We start from the raw sequence: 25,498 nt of genomic DNA, 5'->3' as shown, positions 1-25,498 counted from the left end.
AAAAAGAGGCCCTCCATCAAAACACATTTTGTTTGGGGTCTTTTTATCCTGGTTCATCTCCCCCCCACATAACAGTGCCCACACTTTCCCCTGCAGTGTCCCCGGTCTGTATCCCTCATTAGCAGCAACCCCCACCTGTCTCTAAGCTCATTTTATTAAACTGTGATTGTCCGATGCTCAGTAGAAGTGGCCTGTCCTCTCTTGTTTAATTGGCCCAGGCCTCCCCAGTTCTTTTCAGCAAGTGGGAAGGTCAATGACTGCTCATTACCTAGGATGATGATGTCAGCCAGTATAGGCCAAAAGACAGATGTATCTGTAAACCACCAAGAACCTGAAGAACAATCATGTAGTCACAGCTTTACATACAGGGGCGGGGGGAAAAAAGGGAGACACCACTAGCAGCTGTCTGAATTTAAAAAAAAATTGCATGGTAAAGTGACTTATTTATACTTCTATGAGGTATTTTGTGTTAGTTTAATTTTCTGTTGGACTTAAGGTGGAGTTTGTTTTAAAAATGAGGCAGCATCGCAGTGTTAATGATCCCTACAATTAATCAGCCTTTCACTCAGCTGGTTACGAGTATACAAAGTAAAGAAAACGGCGTAAGAAATCAGCTTTTCCCGAGAAAGACGACTTTTTCTTTACTGTTTGGCTTTGCTCTTGGTGGTTTGGGGTTGGGTCAAGTCAAACCTCACACTAGCAGAAATTAATTAGGACATGGGAATTAAGAGCTAAATCTGTTCTAATTAGTTGGGGTGTTTGATAGAACAATGGTTTGCAACAAGAGGGGTGACTTTCCTCTCCCGACCCATCAAAATCTGTCAAAATCCTCACTAAAAGGGCACTAATTTGAGAAATTATATCAACTGTGAAGTGAAGAGTGAAGTGGGAGGGAGAGTTGTACAAGCAATAGAGGCTGCAGCTGATGCAAAGTGGCTCCTGGGGGGTTGAGAACAGTCTTTTTCCTTGGCTGAGATGTTGAGGTCAAGGTTGTGACCTGCTTCATGGTTAGAGCACATGGTGTTTAAAGTTGGTTTGATCCATGGCCAAGGGACAGGAAACTACAGAGGTTGCATCTGGAGCCTGTGCAGTCAGGAGTATGTACTCAAATTGGTGTGCAATACGTAGACTTTGAACAGTATATCCAGAACAGCAGGGTGAAATTTGCCCCTTGATTATTCTTTATATGATTACCTGTGTAATATGATTAGGCAAGTGACTTTCATTGTGGAAAATTCATGTCATGTTTTTTTTTTTTTTTTTATGTACGTCACTGTAGTGAAAGGAGCTTTCATTGCAACGTCAATAACCTATTACAGTATGTGCTATGAATGTGTCCTATTAAAATACAATAAAAAGCAGGATACACGATCATGTAAACCAGACCCACTCTGCTCTCTTCAAACAACTTAATGTTATGTCTAGAGTTTCAGAATGTGAATGGTTTCTTCAGTGAGACACCAGAAAAGGAGACGGTGAACACTGACTCCATCTGTTCAATTCAGAGTTCATACATTTTTAATATGTGAAAGTCAAGATAAATTTTATATATTGACTTCCTTAATTTAACATGAAATGCAAGCTACCCTACATTTAACCATTGTTGCTTCACATAAAAAAGGCGAACCATTGATACTGAAACCAAGCAGGGTCAGGCAGCCTGACAACACCAACCTCCCATCGAGATTAACCTTTATGTCTAAGCAATGTTATAAAATGCCAAGTAACAGATGTAAAAAAAAAAAATTAAATTAAATAAAAAAAAAAAAAATTGGAAGGTAGTAAGTAATCGCACCGCAACCTATATCTATCTCTTTGGGTTCTGAAAATGTAATGCATAAAATGCAAATAGTAAACCCTAATGTGTGGTTTCTCGCTAAAATAAGTCTCTGGACTGAGGTAGAACTTTATTTAAAACAACTTTATTCTACTCTAAACGTAGTTATACTGAAGCAATGCTAAGAAAAATATTTTTACCATCCGAATTTACCACTAAAAAGGGGAAGAATGCTGGAACAGCTAGTTTTCATATGACTAATCCAATATGTCAGATAAACTAAATATTAGCGAGAATGTTACTTCTTTTAAAAACATTTAATGATTATTTAAAGTATGCAAGAAAATGTGTGTGTTATTGGTGCTAAATAGGCACCAGTAAAGGCATTATGACAGTTTTGTTGATGGGTAATGTGGAGCATTTAATCCTTTACATCTGGTATGCACTTAACTGATTGGAACACTTTAACTATGTACCTCATTTACTGAATGATATTTTCTTTCCAATATTTTGTCTGTTACAATGTAGTGAGGTGGAAAAATATTGACTCACTCTTTGTCTATCCCTGGCCAACAGTGGGAGGAGGTGAGTGGTTATGATGAAAACATGAACACCATCCGGACGTACCAGGTCTGCAATGTTTTCGACAACAATCAGAACAACTGGGTAAGGACAAAGTACATCCGGCGACGCGGTGCACAGCGGATCCATGTGGAGATGAAGTTCTCCGTAAGAGACTGCAGTAGCATCCCCAATGTGCCAGGTTCCTGCAAAGAGACATTCAATCTTTATTACTTTGAATCTGATGCTGACACAGCCACCAGAACCTCACCGGCTTGGATGGAAAACCCCTGGACCAAGGTTGACACCATTGCGGCCGATGAAAGCTTCTCCCAGGTGGACTTAGGAGGCAGAGTGATGAAGATCAACACTGAGGTTCGGAGCTTTGGGCCTGTGTCACGAAATGGCTTCTACCTGGCTTTTCAGGACTACGGCGGCTGTATGTCGCTCATAGCTGTTCGTGTCTTTTACCGAAAGTGTCCTCGCATCATCACTAATGGGGCCTTGTTCCAGGAGACACTCTCAGGGGCAGAAAGCACCTCCCTAGTGGCTGCAAGGGGTGTTTGCATCGCTAACGCAGAGGAGGTGGATGTGCCCATTAAGCTGTACTGCAATGGAGACGGAGAATGGATGGTACCCATTGGTCGCTGTATGTGCAAAGCTGGAAATGAGGCAGTGGAGAATGGAACTGTTTGCCGAGGTACGTTTTGTTTTAATTATGTATCTGTTAAGACACAATTTTTATGAAGTTTATTTATACGACCTATTCATCACCATTTGTGGTACAGTTGAACTGAACAAAATTCATGCATTGACAAACATGATGTGTATAACATGTAAGGAACATATAAGCTTTTTTATAATAAAGATGTGGGGAAAAAAAGCTCAAAGAAAACTCATCAAAAACACTGAAAATTCTTTCTATAGGTTGATCAATTAAAAGCCATAATGAACATTATCCTCTTGTTCTTTATTTTTAACAAAAACACATTGAAATATTTCTTGAAAAGATAAAAATAGCACACACTGCCATTAAAGATACAGGAGTTGCAGGGGTTACAGCTCTAAGCAGGGAAATTATTTGCTACTTTTCTTCCTCTGGATGTTTAGAATTGCATTACATGTAATGTGTGCATGGTCTTCCACATTTGAATGTACTTTTCAAGAAATAATCATTTGAGCCTCTGTCGACAGAGATGCACCGCTTTGTGCCTATCTAACAGATCTTTACAGAAATTTTCCGATGAACAACACGAGATTTTGAATCTGTCGAATTTCAGTGATAGTCATTGGTTTGTAGATCGCCTCCTTGCATCCCCGAGGACAAAGAGGATATTTTTAAAAAATTGCCTGCATTTTCCTATCAATTTGAATCCCTCAGAGGAAAATGATTTTGGCTTTTCAAAACATCAGTGTACCCCAAATTTACCTGTGCCATGCCCTATTTGCAATGTGGCAGGTGGTATTTGGTCAACGTGCTTAAAAATCTTGATCACTGGAAACTACCTGACTGTGTGTTGCCTGCAGCCTGGAGCCATGCTGCTCCAGCCCAGCACAACAAACCACCCACCTGCTTTTCAGATTAGCATGTTGCAGCCTTTTTTATGTGTGCCTGTAATTACAACACATCTCCCGGTGTCTGTGCATTGTGACGAGAAATGTGATGGGTGCTGCCTCACAAATACACAGAGTAATCATTTCCTCCTTAAGGAATACAGGCTAATAAGAGGCACGGGGGGATAGTTATTCTGCTGTAGAAAGCCACTCTGTATCGACATCCCTGCATAATTACACAAATCTACTTGTTTTTGTGACCCATATGTAGTTCAGTGCATGTGATGGATTGGAATATGTCAAGGGTGTCTTCAGTCATGGTGGGGGTTTTGGTGCTAAACAGGATTAAATGCTGTCTGCTCAAAGGGGAAAGCGTATTGTTCTATTTTACATCCTTGCAGTACGGGGCACCATACTCGTTAACTGAAAAAGTGTAGTTATTCACTTTTATTTTTGTCCACCCTTTTGTTTATTCCACCAGCAGAAAAGCTTCACTGACTACCTGCTCTACCTCATCAGCCCACTGTAGTGAAAGTTACAGATTTGTCGTGTACACAGATTTTACTGTTCTCTCTGTCACTCTGTCTTCTCTGATTGTATAATGGAGTCAGTGAATATAAAAGTTTCATGAGGATGCATTGTCTGAGTGCAGCTGTGAAATGCAACAAAATGCTATGCACCGAGATGGATTTCTCTAGCTCCATACAATAGTTCTGGAGCATCAGCACTGAGAATGGGGAAGTGTATTAAACCAAGAAAGAAAATAAAACGATTAGAGTTTAAAAAGAACATTAATCTGTGGTTCCGCTATTCTTCGGAAACCCTTGATGGAAGGCTGCCATCAGTAGGTCTGCTCTCTAGTCATCATTTTAAACACTGAAATCTGATATCGGTTCTTGAAACAGTGGTCAGCCACCACTTTTCAACTGCCAGAAGTTAAATAATGAATTGATCTAAAAGATATGTGCCTGTGACTGCTCATATGAGAGGATAATGAATTGATTTGCGTGAATTGCCTTTAGAGAATTTGTAAGATATCTTCTTTCAAAGCTGGATTATGGAGCCACAGAGACAGTATAAATCAGGCAAGATGAAACAGACTATTTGTATTGTAATATTAATAACACAACCAATGCTTAGTTCCAACATCTCTGCAGCTAAAGGTGTAATTACGCATGTAACAATTAAATCCTTGGCAGGGATCCCTGGCAAATAATTATGCTGTCATGAAATCTGTCACAATATTGACAGTAGAAGAGGGTGCTTACATCCAATTGCTGAAGCAGTTTTTTCTCTGGGATTGTGTTACAAGTGAGATTAAGTTTCAGCTCTAAGAAATGCCATGAATGAAGGAACCACACCAGAGCCTTTCAACAGAGATGGCCATGAAAAGACAGCTCTGATTTCCCCTCACAGCCTTGAGGAGATGGTGCACCACAGAGGCACATGAGGTCCTGTTTGCCCTCGCTGTTGACTTCAGAATGAAAAGCGTACTCTTCAGTAGGGAGACAATGAGAGCCATGTTCATGGGTAGAATTGCAAACTCCTTTGACAATACGCCCATACTGGTTTTTGCACTGTAATCTCACCATCTAACCTCATGCTATTGTGAGTTCAAGGGTCTCAAGGGTGGCTTGTGTTATAAAGACACAGTGATAAAGCTATAATGGTAGCTCGATTCATGTCTCGGTTAAATTTAATTTAATGACTTGTATGTATTTTGGAGGATAACAAAAAGCACCATGCATGTTAAACATAACATATTATGGATATGTGCCATTCTTAAAGCACGAGAGTAGAAGAATCTGAGAAAAAACTGAGATTTTTGCTTGGCCAAGCACAGTTATATCCTTAACACCTAGTGAATCTTTGTAAAAGATTGCAAGCATACAGTACCCATACACTCGACTGTGACACTTCTTTGACTTTCTTTTTAATTCGAATTTTTGGAGAAAATACAAAAGAAAAAATGATTTTGTAAAACTGGCTTCTAATACAAGTATTCAGGTACAGGTAATTGATCCCAAAGTTATTAGTTAAATGAGATCACCTGAGTCCAGTGAATGAAGTGACTGCAGTATAAATACACCTGTATTTATAAGGTCTGGGTAATGGTGAATCAAAAATTCTGAACTAAAAGATTCAGATAAAAGAACACTTCAACCAGCTCTGTGAAAAATGTTTGAAAAGCAGAAGTCAGAGAACGGTTACAAAAAAATGTCCTAATGATGTTCAAAGCTGAGACTTATCCACACAGGCTCAATGGAGTAATTGCTACCAAAGATGCATCTACTAAATACTGACTATGAGGGGGTGAAAATTTCATTTGTTTCATATCTTTACCCAAGTTATTCTTTTACTTTGACATGAAGGACTATTGTTTTGTCATTTTTATTTTAAAAGGAAATTAATTCGAACACCACTCAATGCATAAAAGACATAGAAGGGGAACATGTACTGTAGGCACTGTATACTGTATAACTGAGAATGCAAATTTCCTGAACATGCACAACAAGACCCCAGCCAGTCACAAGGTCACATGAATGGCAAGTTCTGCGTCAGAGTTTGGCAAATTTAGAACACTAGCCCCTCATTTAATGTCAGGTTCTCTGTGAGGTCTGGATCAGGCTGCTGCAGATGCACCAGAGTAATTAGATTAAAGCGGAAAGGCTTCAGTAATTCTTCAGCCAAATGTGGTTGTAGATAAAGAGAGTTAGGGGGATCAAGTGCAATGGCAGGTGCTGGGCAGATATGATTGGGTAGACATGCTTGCATGGAAGCGCAGAGGGGAGGAGGTGAAAGCGGGAATGAATCCCCCTAACCCACTGTCAGAATCCCAATTATTGCAGTCTCTTCGTCTGGAGAGGGTTTAGGGGTGGAAATCAGCGTAGCACAGGCAAATCCGCACTGTTCCTTTATTTCCCTTGGTGCCTCTGTCTTTAATGGCAGCTCTAATTGACTAACAGTGCACGTGGGGAACAGCCACGCTGATGACTGGATGACTGTCCTCTGTGCTTGAACAAAACGCCAAGCAAAACAAAGCAAACACACCCCCTCAAGGCTTTTGCTGCATTGTGCAAACATAGATGAAGTAAGGTTTTCATTGGGTTGCAGTAAGAGAGAGCGAGCGAGAGGGCGAAAATAAGAAAAAGGGAGCGGGAGACGAAAATGTCAACAGTCTGCCTACACAAAAGCCACACTTATTCTCTCAGAGTGATGGCTGCTGTTAGCAGCAGCAGTTTAGTTAAGCAGAAAGAATACAAATTAGCGCCTGAGCAGATGTTCATTACTGCAACATTTGTCTGTTAAATGGCATCATAGACAACATGACTTAATATATGCATCATAGGCACCATCACTTAATTTCCATTACTGATCTTTTCATTTAGACTCAATAAAGGTCCTGTGATTTGTGTGTGATAGAGGTAGCTTCTGTGGTCTGTACACAGTGTAGGATGTTGCAATAGCAGGAGGTGAACAGATGAACTCTAAGACATGTCATTCTGTTCTGAGGCCCCAGGGAGCATTCAAGAGCCTTTATTCCTTCTTCCCCACTGCGATATGATTTTAGCATGGCCAGGTGGGTTTTTTTTTTTTCCTTCCCTCTGCCTGCCAGTCTTAATTTTCTCTCGTCTGTTTTGCACACTGCACACATCCATGCAACAGGAGAGGAGAAAAAAGAAATTGAGATAGAGAGTCTCTAATGAGAGTAAAGAGAAACACTAATCAGCTATTTAAAAAAATTAAGCATAGACATTCTAAAATACTTTATAGCAACTGCACAAATCAAATTATAGTAGGCAGTCATGTTGCGCACACACAGGCTCAATGTGAACCCACACACACATACATGTCATCCTCATTTTCAATGCGCGTTCATCATACGCAGATGTGATAACGTGACCTGCAGTCCCTACGAATCTCGCACAACTCAAAGATCACGGCCTGTTAAGCTTGTAAACGTTTTCCACATGTTTTTGCACATGTCGGGCTCCCCTCCATATGCCCCTCTGTCACACTCCTCGTTATCCCCCACCATCTTTTGAATCTCAAGTTCCGAGAATATGACCTTCTACAATCCCATTTCCTCTTGTTTTAGCTTTTTGTTACTTTACAGTTGGTGAGATGACCAGTAAAGGCTTACTGCAGGTCTGGTTCTTGCTTGTAACACCTATGCCTGTCTCACCCTCAGCCTTGATACCAGGGAGCCTAAAGACCATAGACAGTTATCTGGTGTGTTTTCCACGAGAGCAGAGCTGGGTGACAAACCTAAAATCTTTATAGTTTTTTTTGTTTGTTTGTTTTTTGTTTTTTGGCACATTTGCCTTTGATAGACCATCCTGACGCTGCAGAAATGAGAATTGTACACTATAGCAGATCCTTTCATATGTGCCTCTTTTTCCCCATCAGGAGCAAGGCCAGGGCTTTGCCAAAACATCCCCATGTGGTCTCTCTCAGATGTCCTCGACTTGTGTCTGTTAGTGCAGTCCAGTCACTCTCTCAGCTAAGTGAGACTGACGGATCAAGACACTTGACACTTGATTTCAAAGGATGAAAAACAATCAGGCTCACTGTTTAAGACAGGAATCCCTCTTGAGTATCAGTGACCTTGTTTTCCAGTGATGTATTAGAACACGATCAACACAGAGAAAATTGTGGTGTCTTGTGTTGTGTGCTGTTGACCTACATTAGAGCTGTTCTAAAAGTGAAAGCAGAGAAGGCTTTGCCACGTGTAATCTGCAGCTGTAGTATTGAAGAGATGAGTACAATTGTTCGTACACAGTTACACTTGGTCATTCACTAAAAACCTGGAACAGTTGAGTTTAAATCCTGCTTTACGCTGGATGGTCATTCAGTTTTGTAGTATTACACTGTTGCACCATAAGATAATGTTAGTGTACACATACAGGTGATTACTGTGTACTTAATACCTTTCCCTTAACACTGAGTAGAAATGAGGAAAACATCTGTTAGTTCTATCATTTACCATATGTTCATTGAATTGTCTTTCAGGTTATTTAAATTATTTGACAGTTGTTTCCTTTGAGAAGAACTTTGACAACAGCAAAGTAAGTATGTAGGTATATGCCTGCAGACTGCAATCTCCCTCACTTTGACTGCAGTAAAAAAAGAGAACAGATGCTCCAGATAATGGATTCTAAAATAAGTAACATCACCCACCAACAAAAATCTCTCCCCTGTTAAACTTCAGGTGATTAAAGATTAAACGGCTGCATGAGTGAAGCTCAGCGATGGGAGGGCGATCAAAATGGAAAGGCAAAGGGTGGAGAGAAATATTAACAAGGACACACGACGAGCTTGGTTTTCATTCTCTGCCTCTCCTCTTATCAGTGTTATATGCCTCACCGCGCATCAAAATACTGCACTAATAACCACGAGAGATCATCTCCTTCAAGGCCTAAAAAGAAGCCTTGCACAGTGGAAGGATAATAATACTGTAAACTTTATAACTCCAGTATTTTGTGCAGCTTTATTTGAAACTCATTGTACAATCGTAAACCAACCAAACAGAAAAATAAGGCAGCTTTTCTCACTCCTCCTTTTTCTGCAAAACACCAATGACAGAGATAATGGCATAAGATTAAATGGATGCGAGGTTAATTATGTAAATTTAAATCTTCGTTGCTGTACACATTCTAGGTTGTCTGCTGGACACTGTGAGGTCCAATTTGCTTTGTACCATGAGTCAGCATGCACTGTAAATCTCTTCGTCGTCAATATATCTCTTGCGGTGTCATTAAGATAAATTCCTGGACTTTTAATTACTTGGCAATCAATGTGATTTAGATTCTGAAAGTACAACCTGTTCTCAAAGGCAAACAAAAAGGCTGAGTTCAATGAACAGCCAATTCCAGTGCCTGAAACAAAAAACAACAACAAACACAAAGTATCCTTGAATTGAAGGGCATCAACTCTGCTAAACTCCATGAATCCCATGTCCACATAAGCCTTATGCACACATGTGGGTGAAAATCAACAACTATATCTGGCAGCTATACTGACATTTATTTTACTTTGGGATTTAATTTCAAAATGTTTAAATTTCTTGGCTAATGTCAGGTCAAACGTTGGACTGGTATAGTAAAGGTTCCTGTCATCATCCTCTCTGGGAGATTTCCGAATTGTGTTTGAGTAAGAAATTGAACACATGCATCTAAAGACCCATCGATGCTACTTTAGGCTCAAACCTTCTGAGAGTTACCGCTGTGGGATTATACTATTTCGTAGCTAGGTTTTTTTTACCTGTGTGTGGCTAACTGCAGAGTAAATCCTGTAGATGCCTTAGAGATTCGCTCTATCAACATTGATAAAACATCTGTACTCTGATTAAGGTTATAAGTAATAATTCAATTGAATTTCCAGGCGTTTAGACTAAATTACAACAGATTTTAAAAAAATGCTGAGTCCTCCGACCAATGACAAAAACTGAACTTCTTATTGATTTCATACAAAGGATACATATCTGCAAAGTCATACTTAGCTGTCTGTCAGGAGAACCTGTCAACATGAAAGTGAGCATGAATACTACACCATGTTCATTTGTTTGGATACAAGTTAGCATCCATGGCTAATGCTACAAACTTAAACACACACATTGCGATTGTAGTAAACAAAGTGTGGCTTCATTCCAGCAGAAGATGATGATAAAACACAGCACAGTGCATGTGGAAAGCTAATTAGCTCTAGTGCTTCACGTGTTGGCAAACAAACCCAATGCACTTCAAGTCTTGACTCCTAAAGTTTCTTCTTTTGTAAATTTGTAACAGGGTTTGAAAACACTTCCAGTAATGCACAAAAATGTGACCTTTGGGTGGCCTGTCCAAGTGTAGTTTTTGGTTAGTTTTTTTCCTTCAGTGCAGCTTTGTCTTTTCCTTGTTCTGGTGCAGATTTTCCTGCTTCTGCCACCTATGGTCTGCGTGTGGGGGTACCCAGTTAGATGGCAGTAATAAACAAACCTGTACCAGAATAAGACACTTTGGTGTAAGCATCTCTAACTGCCAATGGATTTCTTCTTTGTGAACTTCCATTTTTTTTTTTTTTTCCAACACAAAGAGAAGCCATGGCGACACTTGACGAGTTTAATTTTAAGATCATTAACATTGAACTCCACTATGATTCAAAGCTGCTGCTGTTGCCGAGATCAATCAATGCTGCCTGGTGGTTATACTGCAACTTTCGTATGTGTAGTGTTAATATCTGACAATGCATGCAACTGATCTTTCAAATCAACATGCAGGGTACACAAGTTTGCCATGTTTCACACACAAACTCACAATGGAAAGCAAATATAAGTGTCTCTGCCCAGGCTAGCATCTCTGTAAGGTGTATGCTTGCTGATATTTAGCATTTTCCAATTAGGATCTATCCTGCAAATATCAAAATACAACTGTTATGTTATGTGGATATAGATATAGCCTTAAAATGTAAGTACTTCATTTTACATGCTTCACATTTCATGTTGCCTTTGTTACTAAAAATGTCATTTTCTTCAGCACACATTTTTTGTTTCTTGTCACACATCCTGTCATTTTGTTTATGCTTTTTGCTTGTTTATCACAGAACTCAATTAAGGCTGTAATTGTGTAGGATGGGCATACTTGATGCTGGGCAGGAAAACAATCTTGGCTCCAGTGGCCTGGATTAATTTGATGCCTGGTTGAGGGGGATGGGGTTTCAATTGCTGCAGGGGATCGCTCAAATTCATAAATGGTCTACTTACAGAATTTTCTGGATGTTAAAAGTTTTTAGTTCCCCTTGGGCAGCTGCTAAGCAACTAAATTACTCAATATAATGAGCTGTTCCATTCTCTTGTGAAATTCCCAAGCTTTCGGCTGAAAGGTACTGTTCGACACGCTTTTCTGATATTTATATCCCTTGTAAAGAACTGGGTTCATTGAAAGGGTACTTTTCTTTTTAAAACCATGCATCTGAAAATAAAAGGTGTATCGCAATTCGCCAGGCTAATGCTTATGTATTCAGAATATTCCTACCAGTGCATTAGTGTGTACCGATGGTTTGAGAGGGAATAGTCTCACCACGTTTTTCCCCCCCCTTCCCTGTTCTTCCTCTCCACCTCTAGGTCTTGACATTGTGATTAGTGCTATTTTCCCACAGCTTACTCTGTAAAACCTTTAGGGATTTTCTGTTTAAATTTTTCTAAATAGAAGACGGAGGTGACACTGTAAACAGCCAGTAATGAGGAGGCTGCTCTGTTTTGCCTTGTTTGGAAAAATAACTATTGCTTCCTCTGAACCTAGCTGCATAAAGTAAAGTACAGTGTCTCTTTTTTTATGATTATTTACCATTATCGTGTTTGAAAATGAGCAATTACTGCTTTTTTTCCTATTAGGCTAAAAGATAACCTTTCACTTCAATTTAATTTGAGATCCTACCAGTTTAATTTTAGACACCATAACATTGAGTGTGCCTACAGTAAAATAAGCATTTGATTGGTTATGAGAAAAGAGGTAGAGCTTTTTTCCCAGCAAAGATCTACTGTAGATGATGAACTACATGTGAGGCTCTGGCCTAGTAGGTAGAACAGTTGTCCACTCAGTCGTTCAATTGCTGGTCCCTTTATTTTATGTCGAAGTAATGGTACATAGCTCTTTTCTACCTATTGGCACTCAAAGCGCTTTACACTGCTTCTTATTCACCCGTTCGCACTCACAATCGCACACAAACTCTCACACCGATGGGGGAGCTGCTATGCAGCTGGCCAACACTCACCGGGAGCAACTAAGTTGGGGTTCACTGTCTTGCTCAAGGACATTTCGACATGCGACCGGAGGAGCCGGGGATCGAACCAACAACTGCGAGATTGGTGGAAGACCAGTCGCGAAGTGTCCTTGGGGAAGACACTGAACCCCAAGTTGCTCCTGGTTGGTCAGGCTTATATAATTGGTATAAGTCTACAACACAGAACCTTTTGTGGTTCTTTTTTAAAGTTGAGTGTCTGAAAACAAAACTTCTCCACAGGACATGACTGATTATATAAGTAGACCGCTGAAGGTCTGTTTCCTACCTAGTAAGCATAGGGTTTTTTTTGTGTATTGACATGAAAACTTTTGAAATACGAGCTACTTTAGGTCATGAGCTGATTTCATGTGTAATAAATCATGGATCACTGCATGTCAAAGCTCTATATATGAAATGTGCATGGGTCAAAGAGGAACTGCATGGAGAAAGACGAGCACTAAACAGTGGAAAAACAGTTGACAGGCTAAACAGAAAATTCACGCACCCACCTCCTCCTGACCGGACATTAACCACCCACCAGTGTTTACTACAATGCCCGGATTGCCCTTGCAGCCTTTTGATGCCTGGGAAATGCATGCTGCGTGCTGGGACCCCGGTTTTGGTTTATTGTGGTCATCTCAAGGCTGTGTGGTCTCTGCACAGTTATTTTGGCGGTTTAGGTGGGGGAGAGATCAGCGCATTTTCATGTGCGGTGTGTTTTTATTATGGCCCGCAAGACTCAGTATGGCACTGTCTCGACACACACCAGGGCCACCGCTGCCTCCTCTCTCTGTACGGGCATCTCTTGTCTGTGAATTAAAAGGCATAAAAAGGCATCTGAAATAAATTAGTCAAGGTTATTAATTAGTTTTTGTTTGTTTTTTTTCATTCCTTCCTCTCCTTTGTATTAGCATTTTTCCACCATGCAAAGTTATGACTGTGCTGAGGACTTTGGCTGAAACAAAGCCTGACACACCTTTAAATGCAAAGACAGAGCTTGTCAGCTCACAAAGGGAGAGATAAGGGTACAATGAGACAGTAAAGTGATGAGCGAGAAAGATGAGTTTTTGAAGGAAAGATCATGATATGGTGTAGAACTTTATTATGTATCACCTACTACAACTGCATGACATGATGTTAATCACTTGGTAAGTGGATCAAGTGAACTTCTTTCCCCTTTACAGTGATATTAATTCGCTTTAATTAGGCCTGCTGAAAGCATCTGTACTTAAGTTATTGAATTTATTCATGTCTCCAAAATGGACTTTGGAAAAAAAGTGGTAGGGTGTTACATCTAAGGCAAAGGCAAAAAAAAAAACATATTCAGCACTGGGGGGGGGGGGATCCCCAGTGTGTCAGAACTTTTAGGCATAGCATTAAAGATACAATATGCAACATAATGTAGCACTAGCATGAGATTTGAAATCAATTCATTCTACCCCACTAAGCCCTCCCGCTCTGCTCTGCTGTGCTCTTGTTCCGTCTCCTGCGATCCACCACATTCTGCAAACCCCTTTAGCTATTAGCCTTTATTACATTACAATAAATTAGCATGCAAAAAATGTTACTAATGAAGCAGAAACTGTTGAAATTCTCTGATTGGTCAGAAGGACATGCCTTGCTCAAAGACATTCATAAGCAAAAATCTCTGCAGTGCTGGCAGAACTGGCCTGTCTTCACAATAACATACATTTTGAAATGTATTTCTACCAAAAAACCTTAATGCTACAGCTAATGCTAATGTCCCAGAAAACAAAACAAAAAATTAAGTGTCTCACCATACAATAGCACCTTGAAGCGTAACGTTATGACATTGCCACTGAGCAGAATGTGATATTTTGAATGTGAAAGCATGAGGGATCCTTATGAGGGAGGGATCCTTATGAGGACTTATGCATCTACCAAAAGCAGGTTCAAGTAGAGTGATGATATCATTCACTTGTGTCCTTCTTTCTAAATATAGCAATTTATGTATTGATTTGGGGATGGGCTATTGCAGCATGGCTCCGTCATAATGACCTATTTCATCAGATTGCTTGAATATAAGTAGGTAGGTTTAAGTAGTTTTTTTTTTTTTTTTTTTTTTTTTTTTTTTTGTATTGTTTTGTTTTTTGTCTCAAGGCTGCAGGCCAATAAAGACCTACACACCTATACACTATTAGGTAGACACACCATATCTTGGTTCTGTAATATAAGCTAAGAAACCATTTTGTATCCATGTTGGCTTCTTGGAAACATGAGTACATGTGTACATCCTACAGTATGAAGGAACCCCATGCGAGTGCATGTTAAAGTATTGTGGGTGGCTGCAGCTTACTTGATAGGGCAGTTGTCCACGGATTACAGGGTCAGTGGTTTGACTCCCGGTCTCCGGCTACTTGTCAAAGTTTCCTTGGGCCAGACTCTAAACCCAGAGTTACTCCCGCTGGGTCAGGTGAGCATCTGCATGGCAGCCACTGCCACTCGGAGTGTGTGTAAATTCAATTTTCAATTCAATTCAATTCAACTTTATTTATATAGCGCCAATTTACAACAAAGTCATCTCAAGGCACTTTACAGAATAAAGTCCAGACTACACAAGTATGTAGAAGCAACCCAACAAATCCCCCTTGAGCAAGCCCTAGGCAACAGTGGAGAGGAAAAACTCCCTTTAATGGGAGAAACCTCCAGCAGAACCAGGCTCAGGGTGGGCGGCCATCTGCCTTGACCGGTTGGGGTGAGTGGAAAGTGGAGAAAGAAAAGCAACAACAAAACAACAAGAAAAGCAACAACAAAACAACAAAAAAGCAACAACAAAGCATCGTGCAGGTTGTAGGATATAGAATTAATGGTATACAGTGGTGACAAGTAAATGTATAGAGAAAAGCTAGTTCAGGTTGAGTGAGCAGTTTAACTATAAGCTTTATCAAAAAGGAATGTTTTAAGCCTAGTCTTAAAAGTAGAGAGGGTGTCTGCTCCCCGAATTTGGATTGGAAGCTGGTTCCACAGGAGAGGAGCTTGATAGCTAAAGGCTCTGCCTCCAATTCTACTTTTGCAAACTCTGGGAACCACAAGTAGGCCTGTATTTTGGGATCGAAGTGGTCTAATCGGGCGATACAGAACTATGAGATCTTTTAAATATGATGGAGCTTGACCATTAAGAGCTTTGTATGTAAGGAGGAGGGTTTTGAACTCTATTCTAGATTTTATGGGAACCCAATGAAGAGAAGCTAGTGAAGGTGAAATATGATCTCTCTTTCCTAATCCAGTCAGCACTCTTGCTGCAGCATTTTGGATTAATTGAAGGCTTTTGTGTGAATGAGATACAAGTTGTAAAGCTCTTTGGTTAAAAGGGCAATTTAAGCAGAGCATTTATTTATAAGCATTTCTAAAGACTTTTTACTTAATTTTTAAGAGCACTGGATGTTGGTGTAGGATCTGAAGGCTGTTGTTGTTATGATATAAGACTAATCTGACCTACCAGCATTGTCATTAACTATGGATCACTCACCGTGTTGTACCTGCCTGCTATTAAAATGTGGCAATGGGGTATAGGGCCAATGGATGCTTGGCAAAAGGAGTCTTAAATCTTTTTTTTATGTATACCTTACCAGCAGGCAGGCCTCGCATTACTGAATGGCTGACTGAATTAAATAATGTCTCTGACGTACTTCGTTATCTGTCAGTATAGTGTTGCAAGAGGTATGGGCATCAACAGGATCACTGTCATGTTATTCAAGACAGCTGAGATCCAGGAATACCTATTTTCATCCAAAACAGTTGGGTGACATGCCTAAACACCTTTTATAGTTTATCTTTTGCCCTTCCAAAAAACACAGCTGCCCCAATCAAGACATGCTGTAAGCTGCCTGGCCTTGTAAGTTAATGCAAAGTGTCGAAAAGGAAATAATTCACTAGATTCAGTGCTTTTTGCATTTTCATTGAATAAACCAATTTTAGGCGCTGTCACCTGTTAAGCACATTTTTGGGTTTTTAATCAAAATGAAGAAAGATATACAGAACACCTTCTGCAGTGCCATTGTCAAGCAGCTACATCACAAAAACCATGAGAACATAAGTCCTTCCTTCCCCTTCATCCATTCCCTGACCTTCCAGGCAACAGCACAATCAGGCCTTTGTGGGCCCAGCTTGTCTGTCATCTCCCTGGTTCTGTTGATGGGGGCCTCGTGCTGAGAGTGTGGTCCCATCATACACTGCACTAAGCACTGTCTAATTGAGCTTGTCGAGCCAGAACCTGTTAGTGTGCTGATAAGAAGGTATTTCACCTTTTAGGAGGCCCCTTGTGCCATGCAATAATGCCACGGAAGGCATTATTAATGGATCTTCTATCCTGAACATAGCAACTGATGAGTTCATCCTCAAAAACCAATCTTTGCATATTTGATTTGTTTTTTACTGTAATAAAATTCTTGATATGTTAATTCTGTAACAAAACTATGATGTTATGCTCGTATTCTATGTAGAAAGCACATTGACACACAGTGCGAGTGAGGGGTGCGGCCTATTAACACACCAGTTAGACTGGACAGTCAAAGACTGCAAGTAGGACTTTCTTTATTCTTTAATCAATTGCTTATGTCTATGGTTAAGGCAGTTGGCAGAGGTCCACAAATCGAAAGTCTTGGATGGATGCCCCAACCATTTCCCCATCAAACTTTAATGCAGCAAAGCATGACTAACTGTGTCTAAACATCTTTTATCACTGCCTGTGCCAGACCTGCTGAAATAGTTTTTGCATGTAATTTTCCCCTATTTGTTTTAATCTATTTAAAGCAGCAGATGATCAGGGTTTAGGAAACCTGAGCCTTTAAATCACATGTTACTCAAATTTTCTTTAGTCCTTTGTGGCCCTTTCAGGAAAACCGTACCTATCTGGCATTCCAGCCAGGTTAAAACATGTGTAAAGAATTTTTACAGATGCTGTTTTATCCAGGTCTGCTATGCATGGGGATTTTAGTTTGTGTGCAACTGACATGACCCTGACTAGACTCGCTGAGTTAATCCTGCTACCTCAGAAACCCAAGACTAATCTGCCAGTCTCCTGTTTGCAGGCCTTCACTCGTTTTAGGCTGTCTCAGCTTTTTTAATGCCTTCACTAACATTAGCTGACAGTCATGGCTACAAAATCAAATTTTTGTGTATTTTTTGAATGTGTAAAATGGACAGTTTTCAGGTCTTCAGATTCGAGCATGTGTACTGCAAGGACTTCTTTGTATTTCTGGGCAGTGCGTAGTGTCCACCAGACATTTTCACCAGCCATTTGACAAACTCCACATAGGTCGTCATATTCTTTTTATACCTGTAGCTCAGTTGCAAGGCAGTTGTCCATGGACCACAGGGTCAGCGGTTCAATTCCTGGTCCCTCCTGGCTATGTGTCGATGTGTCCTTGAGCAAGACACTAAACCCTCACGTTGCTTGTGGTGGATCAGGTGCGCACCTTGCATGTGTGAATGAAAAGTAACATTGTAAAACGCTTTGGATAAAAGTGCTTTATCAGTGGCCAGTCAATATTTACCAAGCTGCTTCCATTTGGCTCCTCTGCAATAAAGGCCTGATTGTTGAAATACTGCTGAGATGTTCATCCTTCCTTCAGGGTCCCCATATTATGCAGCTGTCTTGGTCACCTCTCTGAACAAGGGTCTTCTTTCTGGTTACAGTTTGGCCTAACAACCAAGATGAGATTTAAGAGGAGTCCTAGTGGTTCCAAATTCTTTCATTTTCACCAGCAGAAATTAGTTTTATACCCAGATGATCAAAGAATGCTTTTTGTTCCAGATCCATAACATTTCAGTCCCTTCATGATTTTGTTGACTTTATGTGATTGTAAGGCAGAATTCATGGGGGATTGGTTGATTGGTTATATGTTGTAGTTGCAACATTGCAAATTCCGGGAGGCTCTGACATTTTGAAATAAAATATGCAACACAATAAAAAGTACGAAAGTAATGTGTGTACAAAGATGTGCAAAGCCACAGTATGTGGTTTGAGAAATCCCTATCTGTCCTCCAACAGCTTTAGTTTCAGTGACTCATATGACTGTCAGCGCATGAGCACATACATCGCTCCTCACCAGAAAGGAGAAAGTTTTACTCTATTATATATATTTTTTAATGCTGCGATGTTTATGCTGACCAAATACGTCAGCATTAATGTCAAAGAAGATATGTGCCAGCATGTATGATTTATGTCAGTTATGCAGAAGCAGAATGTGCTGAGCCATACCGAGAGCAGGGTTGTGTTTTCAGGCTAGTTGGATGCATTAGAGAGTGTGTGTGTGTGTGTGTGTGTGTGTGTGTGTGTGTGTGTGTGTGTGAGTGATGTATTACCTATGGATTTTAGTCATTATATGAGATCCAGATTGCCAACACCTGGTAGAGCAGACAGTGAACCTCAGAGAAACAAGTGATTAAAAATAAATGGAAAAATGTAAATCTTCCCAGTGTAGTTTTTTCTGGAGGCAAGTACATTTTCAGAAATACCTGTAATTTGGTCTGTAGTTAACACAAGAGATTTTCACTTTGTATTCTACAACATAAAAAAATGAATGTGTTTCTCTAAACACAAAAGAGACAGATTCTAGGATAGCATATACATTTTATGATTAAAAATCTCTTTATCATTTTCTTGTTCATATTTCAAAGTTATTTATAGAAATACCATTCTTCTAATAAAGCAGCCATTTGGTGCAAACCTTCCTAACAAGGGGGAAAGGACTGAAAGATATTGGGCAAAATTCAGCAGTTGCAGAGTTGCCAAGGTAACAGAGGGCTTGCCTACCTCCCCCCCCGTTCCTCTGCCCTGCCCCAGCATTGGGCCGATCCTACTCTGTGTGAGCTGCGTACTTAATTTCACTGACCCCCTGGGTCTGGACTGAACAGCCTCCATTGATTAGGACAAATGGAAGGTAGACCAACTAGCCAAGCTCCTCCTTTATCAGGGTTAAGGATGTAGTCATAGAGAGGGAGAAGACTCCGTGCAGGCATTTGAATGGCTCAGGGATCCCTTGTTTTAGATGAATCAATAACATATTTAAAGGCTAATTAGTCGATCTGTTCACTCAGTGTAAATTTGCTGGGGCCACCACCTCACTCTGCAGCCATGATTGGGCTATTTAATGTATTCCTCCTCTGAATAGCAGCTATTAAAGCCTTCAAATGAATCTCCTCCCAACAATACTAGCCTCTTCAGGCACAGGTGTAATGGTGCGGGGAAGAGGTTTTGAGTGTGTTTTGTGTATGCATATTTGTGTCTAGTTGCAGATGTGTCATTTCAGCCCTTCAGGTTGCAAGTTGGATTCTTAGAACCAAGTGAAGTCTTGTTTTGATGGTAGAAGTCTTCTAATGCATGTTATGGCTTGAATTTTTATTACCCATAAAACAAGCAAGCCTGATACAGGTCACATGATCAGTGAATTTACTGCTGCCTTTAGTGCCACGCTCTCACCTAGTGATGTTGTGAGAAAGGACAACATTTTTACATTTTTTAAAATTTGAAATATGCTTTTAATCTGCTTAATCTCCAAAGCCTCTGGTGGCTAGGATTCATTAAACAGCACTGGTAGCAGTACAGACATAGTTACTTTTAAAAGTGTTTTAAACAGGCTTTCTACAGTCAGAGAAACACAACTATTATGCTTATTTATTGTAATTTGATAACTACGAATACATGAATGGCAGAGCATAGAGTGTAACAAGTGAAGCTACATCCAAGCATTCAGAGGGAGAGCGAAGCAGAGCGGGGAAGACTAACTTAAGTGCGAGCTAGTGCTAGTTGCCCAGTGTAATTTTAAGCCAGATCTGTTCTACACGGCAATAAACATTCACCCAAGGATGTTTCTGCATTTACTGCCATCCACATCAGAATGCAAATAGTCTGAGAAAACTGGTTAATAGACTGGTTAATAGACAAAGAAGGCCTGCTATTAAGGGTACGATTTTGTGTTAACCCCACGTGTTTGGCTTCAGTGTTTCTGCCAGAGCTTAGTTTTCCTCGCACACACTAGAACACTGAACTAGCAGTTTAAGATTTACACACTGCAGTGGCCAGTTTAGAAAAGTTAAAACTACTAGAAACCATCGTTTCAGTCTCAACTAATTTGGTAAAAGAAAGGTGTGGTTACCAATTTACCGAGTTTAATGTAGATGTAATCTGAAGAACTCTTAAGTGTGTAAAAACTGTCACAGTTGTGGGGCAATAAAATTACCCATAAAGCCTAAGCTAAATATAATTTGTTGTCTTAACTTACTTGTTATTGATAGGAAATGACAGTATTATAATTGTTAGGAGACACTTTACTTACCCTCTTTATTTTCAAGTTTTTTATTCATTAAGTGAAGTGTGTGTGTGTGTGTGTGTGTGTGTGTGTGCATTCTTCCAAACAAGTGTGTGTGTTTCTTTAATGCATGCATGCTTGAAAAATAGGCACATTACAGCTGTTGTTTTTTTTTTTCCTCTTGTGTATCAGATGGATAATAGGATTCACTCAGACTCCCTGCTGCCTCATTAAATGCTTGTGGTCAAAAGAATTGATATAATCTTTAATAAATGCACTCCAGGGAGAGATGGTTGGACATATAAAATCCAGCCTATGAACATGATACTCACAGTCCAGCCCAGGGTAGGGTGCTGTTTATCTTTTGGGCTGTGTGTGTGTGTGTGTGTGTGTGTCTGTGTGTGTGTGTGTGTGTGTGGGGAAGGGTTACACAGGGACAGTGACAAGATTTGGCACCAGCTGCTCCTTGCAGTGCCACCCCCCCCCCTCCTTTCCCTTCCTTCCTCCCCTCCTACCCCCTACCCCTGTGACACCCCATCCCCCCCCCTTGTCCCAACTGACTGGACAACATGCAGCCCCTTTATGCCACCTGTCCATCAGCTAGACTGCACCTTGGGGAGCCTCTGACACTGAGCTCGGAGCTGACGATTGCTGCCTTTGTTTGGATTCTGGTAAAATCCCCTCTCCTTCTCCCCTCTCTTTCTCTCTCTCTCACTCTGTCTCGTTTCCTCTCTGTGCTGTCCTTTACAATCACAGACACAGAAAGACACACATATATAGACTTGTGATTGCCTCTGTCAGCTATTTAATACATTTGCCTTCAGGCACAAAGGTCCCCCCCTTTACCACCCCTATCCCTGCTTCCCTCTTACCTGTGTTGGCCGGGATGTCAGCTACCGAGTCTGTTGTGTCTGTCAGAAAATATTGGCTGTAGAACTAGATATAGGAAAGATTGAAATCAACATGAAGCTGATGATATTTTAAATTCCAAACTGTGGTGCAACTGTAACAAGTTGTTTATTTCACAGACTGGGCAGCATAATTCATTCTATATTTTTTCTTATCTCTACCAAGACCATTATGTGCATTCTAGACCGTTTGCTGTATGTCTTCGCTGTGGTCATTTAAAATCCATTCGTCCTGCTTCTCCTCTTCCTCTTCCTCCACCCCCAGTCACCCTGCATCCTCCACCCAGTGCCACTGTCATCAGCAGTCTGAGTCTGTGATCAGGGTTGTGAGGTCTGAGTGCAGCCTGTGGAACGGAGCAAGGAGGCTGCCTTACATGGCAATGGCTCCTGTTGCCTTAGCAACAAGCTGTCCTTGGAAAAAAAAGGGTGCATTTTGGATTTGGGAGGCCGAGGCACTGACAGCCCCAGTCAAAACTCATAAAGTGTTCAGACACATCGATCCGTGTCTCTTAGACTGCATGTACCCAGTCCTCCACACAGATTCCTTAAAAATAAATTCATAACTGTGGTATGGAGTGAGTGGCCTGGAGTTTATGTGAACAACTGTCCACAGTGGAGGGATAGCATGTACTGTACAGTCTTGTCATGGATGGGTGGGTGTTTTCCACAGATGCAGTGCTATTCACTGTATCCTGTAGTGTAGCAGGTGATCTGTTCCCCTGAGGATGAGAGTGGGTGGAGGCTGGCCGCATTCTTTTGTTTGCCTTAACAATGATCGCTTAAGACTTGGACATTTGATCTCTCGTAAGTCTTATTATTTCCTACTTACCTCAGATTCAAAACAGTATTCACCCATTCAAATGCTGGTGTACATAAAACAACAGGTGTACTCTTTGTAATTTTTAAAAAAATGTCCTTCCCACCATCAGGAATACTGTTGTACTGGAAGCACAATAACTCAGGCTTGGTGTTACATTACAGTTAAAGTTCAGAGTCTCTCCTTTCAGTTTTTATGCAGTGTTAAGTAAGGCCAGACTGCCCTTGTTTGTAGGAGAAGAACATTGTGCGACAGTCTCAGCTCCCACAGAGATAAGGGACTAGTTTTAGGATGGCTGTGAGAGTCTAAACAGAAGCTTAGACTGACGTTATGTAAACAGATTTAATAATTCTAAACACAACTGTGATGTGATGTGCTTGAACCGAGCCACCCTAAATTAAGCTTGCTAAGGAGTTAATTCTTAATCTTTATACAAAATTATTGAGCTGAATTAATTTGAATTAGACTATATTGTAACCTCTGGCTACCATGCATACCGCTGCTAATTCCCAGCCATACACAATAAGCTACAGAATTTGACTGAATTAATTACCCCTTCTGAGCACACAGACTCAGATGGTGGCCACATTATTGAGGACGACACCATAATTTTGAATTATCAGCCATTATCTGCATTAAGTGACAACTTTCCACCTACTGTAATGATATGTCATTACAAATAATGGAACACACGGTAGCTAGTTCCAGTGTGATTTGAATCCTGCAGCTTGACAAGCCATCTTAAATAGAGATTAATGCCAACAAAGGGGGCCTGCCTCCTGCCACACCTCAACCATCTGCAGCCCAATGTACCGAAGGGTTCCACCAGGAACCTGATTGGACCCTTGCATTGTCTAGAGAGCAAGCTGTCAAATGATCTGCCTGCATGAAATGACCCTCTCCACTCTATTTCGCACACTCACCCACTCTCTAGCCTTGTTCACATTCCTGCCCTGTGCATATACATGGTGGTTCAGATGCCTGTAATTTCACCATTCCACATTTATGTCTGTCTTTTTTCCCCCTGTGATGAAAAAAGTGGGAAAAAAGGGAGTGCAGTGAAAATTCCAGACATTATTACTGTTCTGCATGTATGGCTCCAGTGATTCTCTCCTTTCATCTCTGCTTCCTGCTCTATTGACAGATGTTAGTTATCAGACAGCATGGAAATACTGAAGCTAAGATACTTTTCAATTATTTTTTTCCCCCTTTTGTATTTATGACCTGACAGCGATGTGGTTTCTAACATTGAGCCACTCAGCAAGCAATGTTTGAATCAAGAAACTAAAATTTGCCACATGGCAATGATCTCCAGAAAGGCTGAGTGTTGTAAGATGGTTTGCAGTGTGTATGTGTACTTCAAAAACTGTTCTGACAATGCTTTATTATTATTATTATTATTATTATTATTATTATATTAACTGCATCAATAAGTAGAATAAAATTTTAAGACGGATATGAAGAAAATATTACAAAGGTTTCCAGATTCTGAGTTTCTGCCTTTTTCTGTGTTAAATCATTGTAAATTAATTTTGGACTGCTGGTTGGAAACATTGTTTTCTGACATTTTTGTTTGTTGCACTTTTGCTTTTCTACGTTGAAGTTTTAAGTCGAACTTTTATGTTTTAGTGAAGTGAAATTTAGAGCAGTTGTTACAAGACAAATTTTTCTCTTACGGAGTATTTTTATCTACTACTGACATTCTGAACAGTGCTCTTCACCTCTGTACTTCCTTGTAAATACCAATACCTTGTGATGCTGAGCCTTGTATATGTGGCACAATACAGTATATGAGGTTCCCTTGCAGTTTGAGCTTAAATTGTCCTCTGGGCAGTGGCCAGATGAGGTTTATTAGTAGCTTTCCTCTTTATGGTCCTCTCTTATTTATGTGCTGATGTATGTGTCTCAGCAAGATGGAATTAAATCATCTCTCTGCGCGTCACGTGTATTGTGCAGCATCTCATATGTTTGTAAGTTTAGTGAGAGAGTGTGTAGTACTGTACATGTGTGTACTTTTGCTCCTGAGCCCTCCTGAGGAGCCCGTGTCCTTAGAGCTCATTTCCCAGGTGTCCCACATTTTCAGCTAATCTGCTGCTCACTTTGGCTCCTAATCTGTCTCAGAGGACCTTGCTGGGGGGATCGGGGATGTGAGCCCTATGACAACTGAAGAGTAGATGCAGCTTAGAGCAAAATGCTGAGGGATACAGTGAGAAAGGTCACCTCCCATACATGCCCCTGTCCTCCCATATGCCACGAGACACAGTTCTTACCAAACACACGATCCCACAATGACACGAGTTTGCATCGATCCTTGGGTACACAATGTTTGGATAAGCAAAGTTTAAGGTGTTTAAGGTACTTAAAGAGATCACATAATCAAGAAACAGCTGACATCTGGCTGAGTGTCTGAGCTGCTCAGGTCAGATCTGAAGCAATTGTTCCCAAGCTGGAAGGCCGGGATTTGCTGTTGAAGTTAATATGGTCAAAAGTGGCACTTAATCATTAAAATAGTTGCATGTATCGTTTATCTTAGGGAAGCCCATGAACCTTTATATGAGGCAATTCAGTGGTTTGGTAATTTTAAACGCTGTATATCAGACAAACGAGTCATTTAAATGACCCTGAACTACCCTTGGGTCTGAGCTTAGCCCGATTTACACCTTGTAGGTCATCAGTGGTCACCCTCGTATACTGGCACTGTCCTGGCTTAAAATGTGAGGAACCATGCAGAGTCCCAGACCTGTTAATTGCACCAGACATGGAAACCCAGAGGGAGAAATGAATATCTCATTTGTGTGCCAGTGTGTGTGGGGTGAAGCGAATGCCAGTTGTCTAATAGCTTTCACAC

The 25,498-nt window shown here is 40.6% G+C and overlaps 1 protein-coding gene across 2 annotated transcripts in view; it reads left to right on the top strand.

Moving 5' to 3' along the window:
- Positions 1-25,498, top strand: part of ephb2b (eph receptor B2b) — a 126,494-nt gene that overhangs the window by 56,387 nt on the left and 44,609 nt on the right. For both annotated transcript variants that reach the window (XM_067505111.1, XM_067505110.1), the window contains exon 3: positions 2,354-3,038. In XM_067505111.1, the coding sequence (XP_067361212.1) occupies positions 2,354-3,038 (685 nt within the window). The remainder of the gene's footprint in view (positions 1-2,353; positions 3,039-25,498) is intronic.

Source organism: Channa argus, chromosome 5 (genome assembly GCF_033026475.1).
Source record: "Channa argus isolate prfri chromosome 5, Channa argus male v1.0, whole genome shotgun sequence".
Taxonomy (NCBI): Eukaryota; Metazoa; Chordata; class Actinopteri; order Anabantiformes; family Channidae; genus Channa; species Channa argus.
Note: the sequence above shows the minus strand (reverse complement) of the source record. Positions and strands in the feature narration are given on the sequence as shown.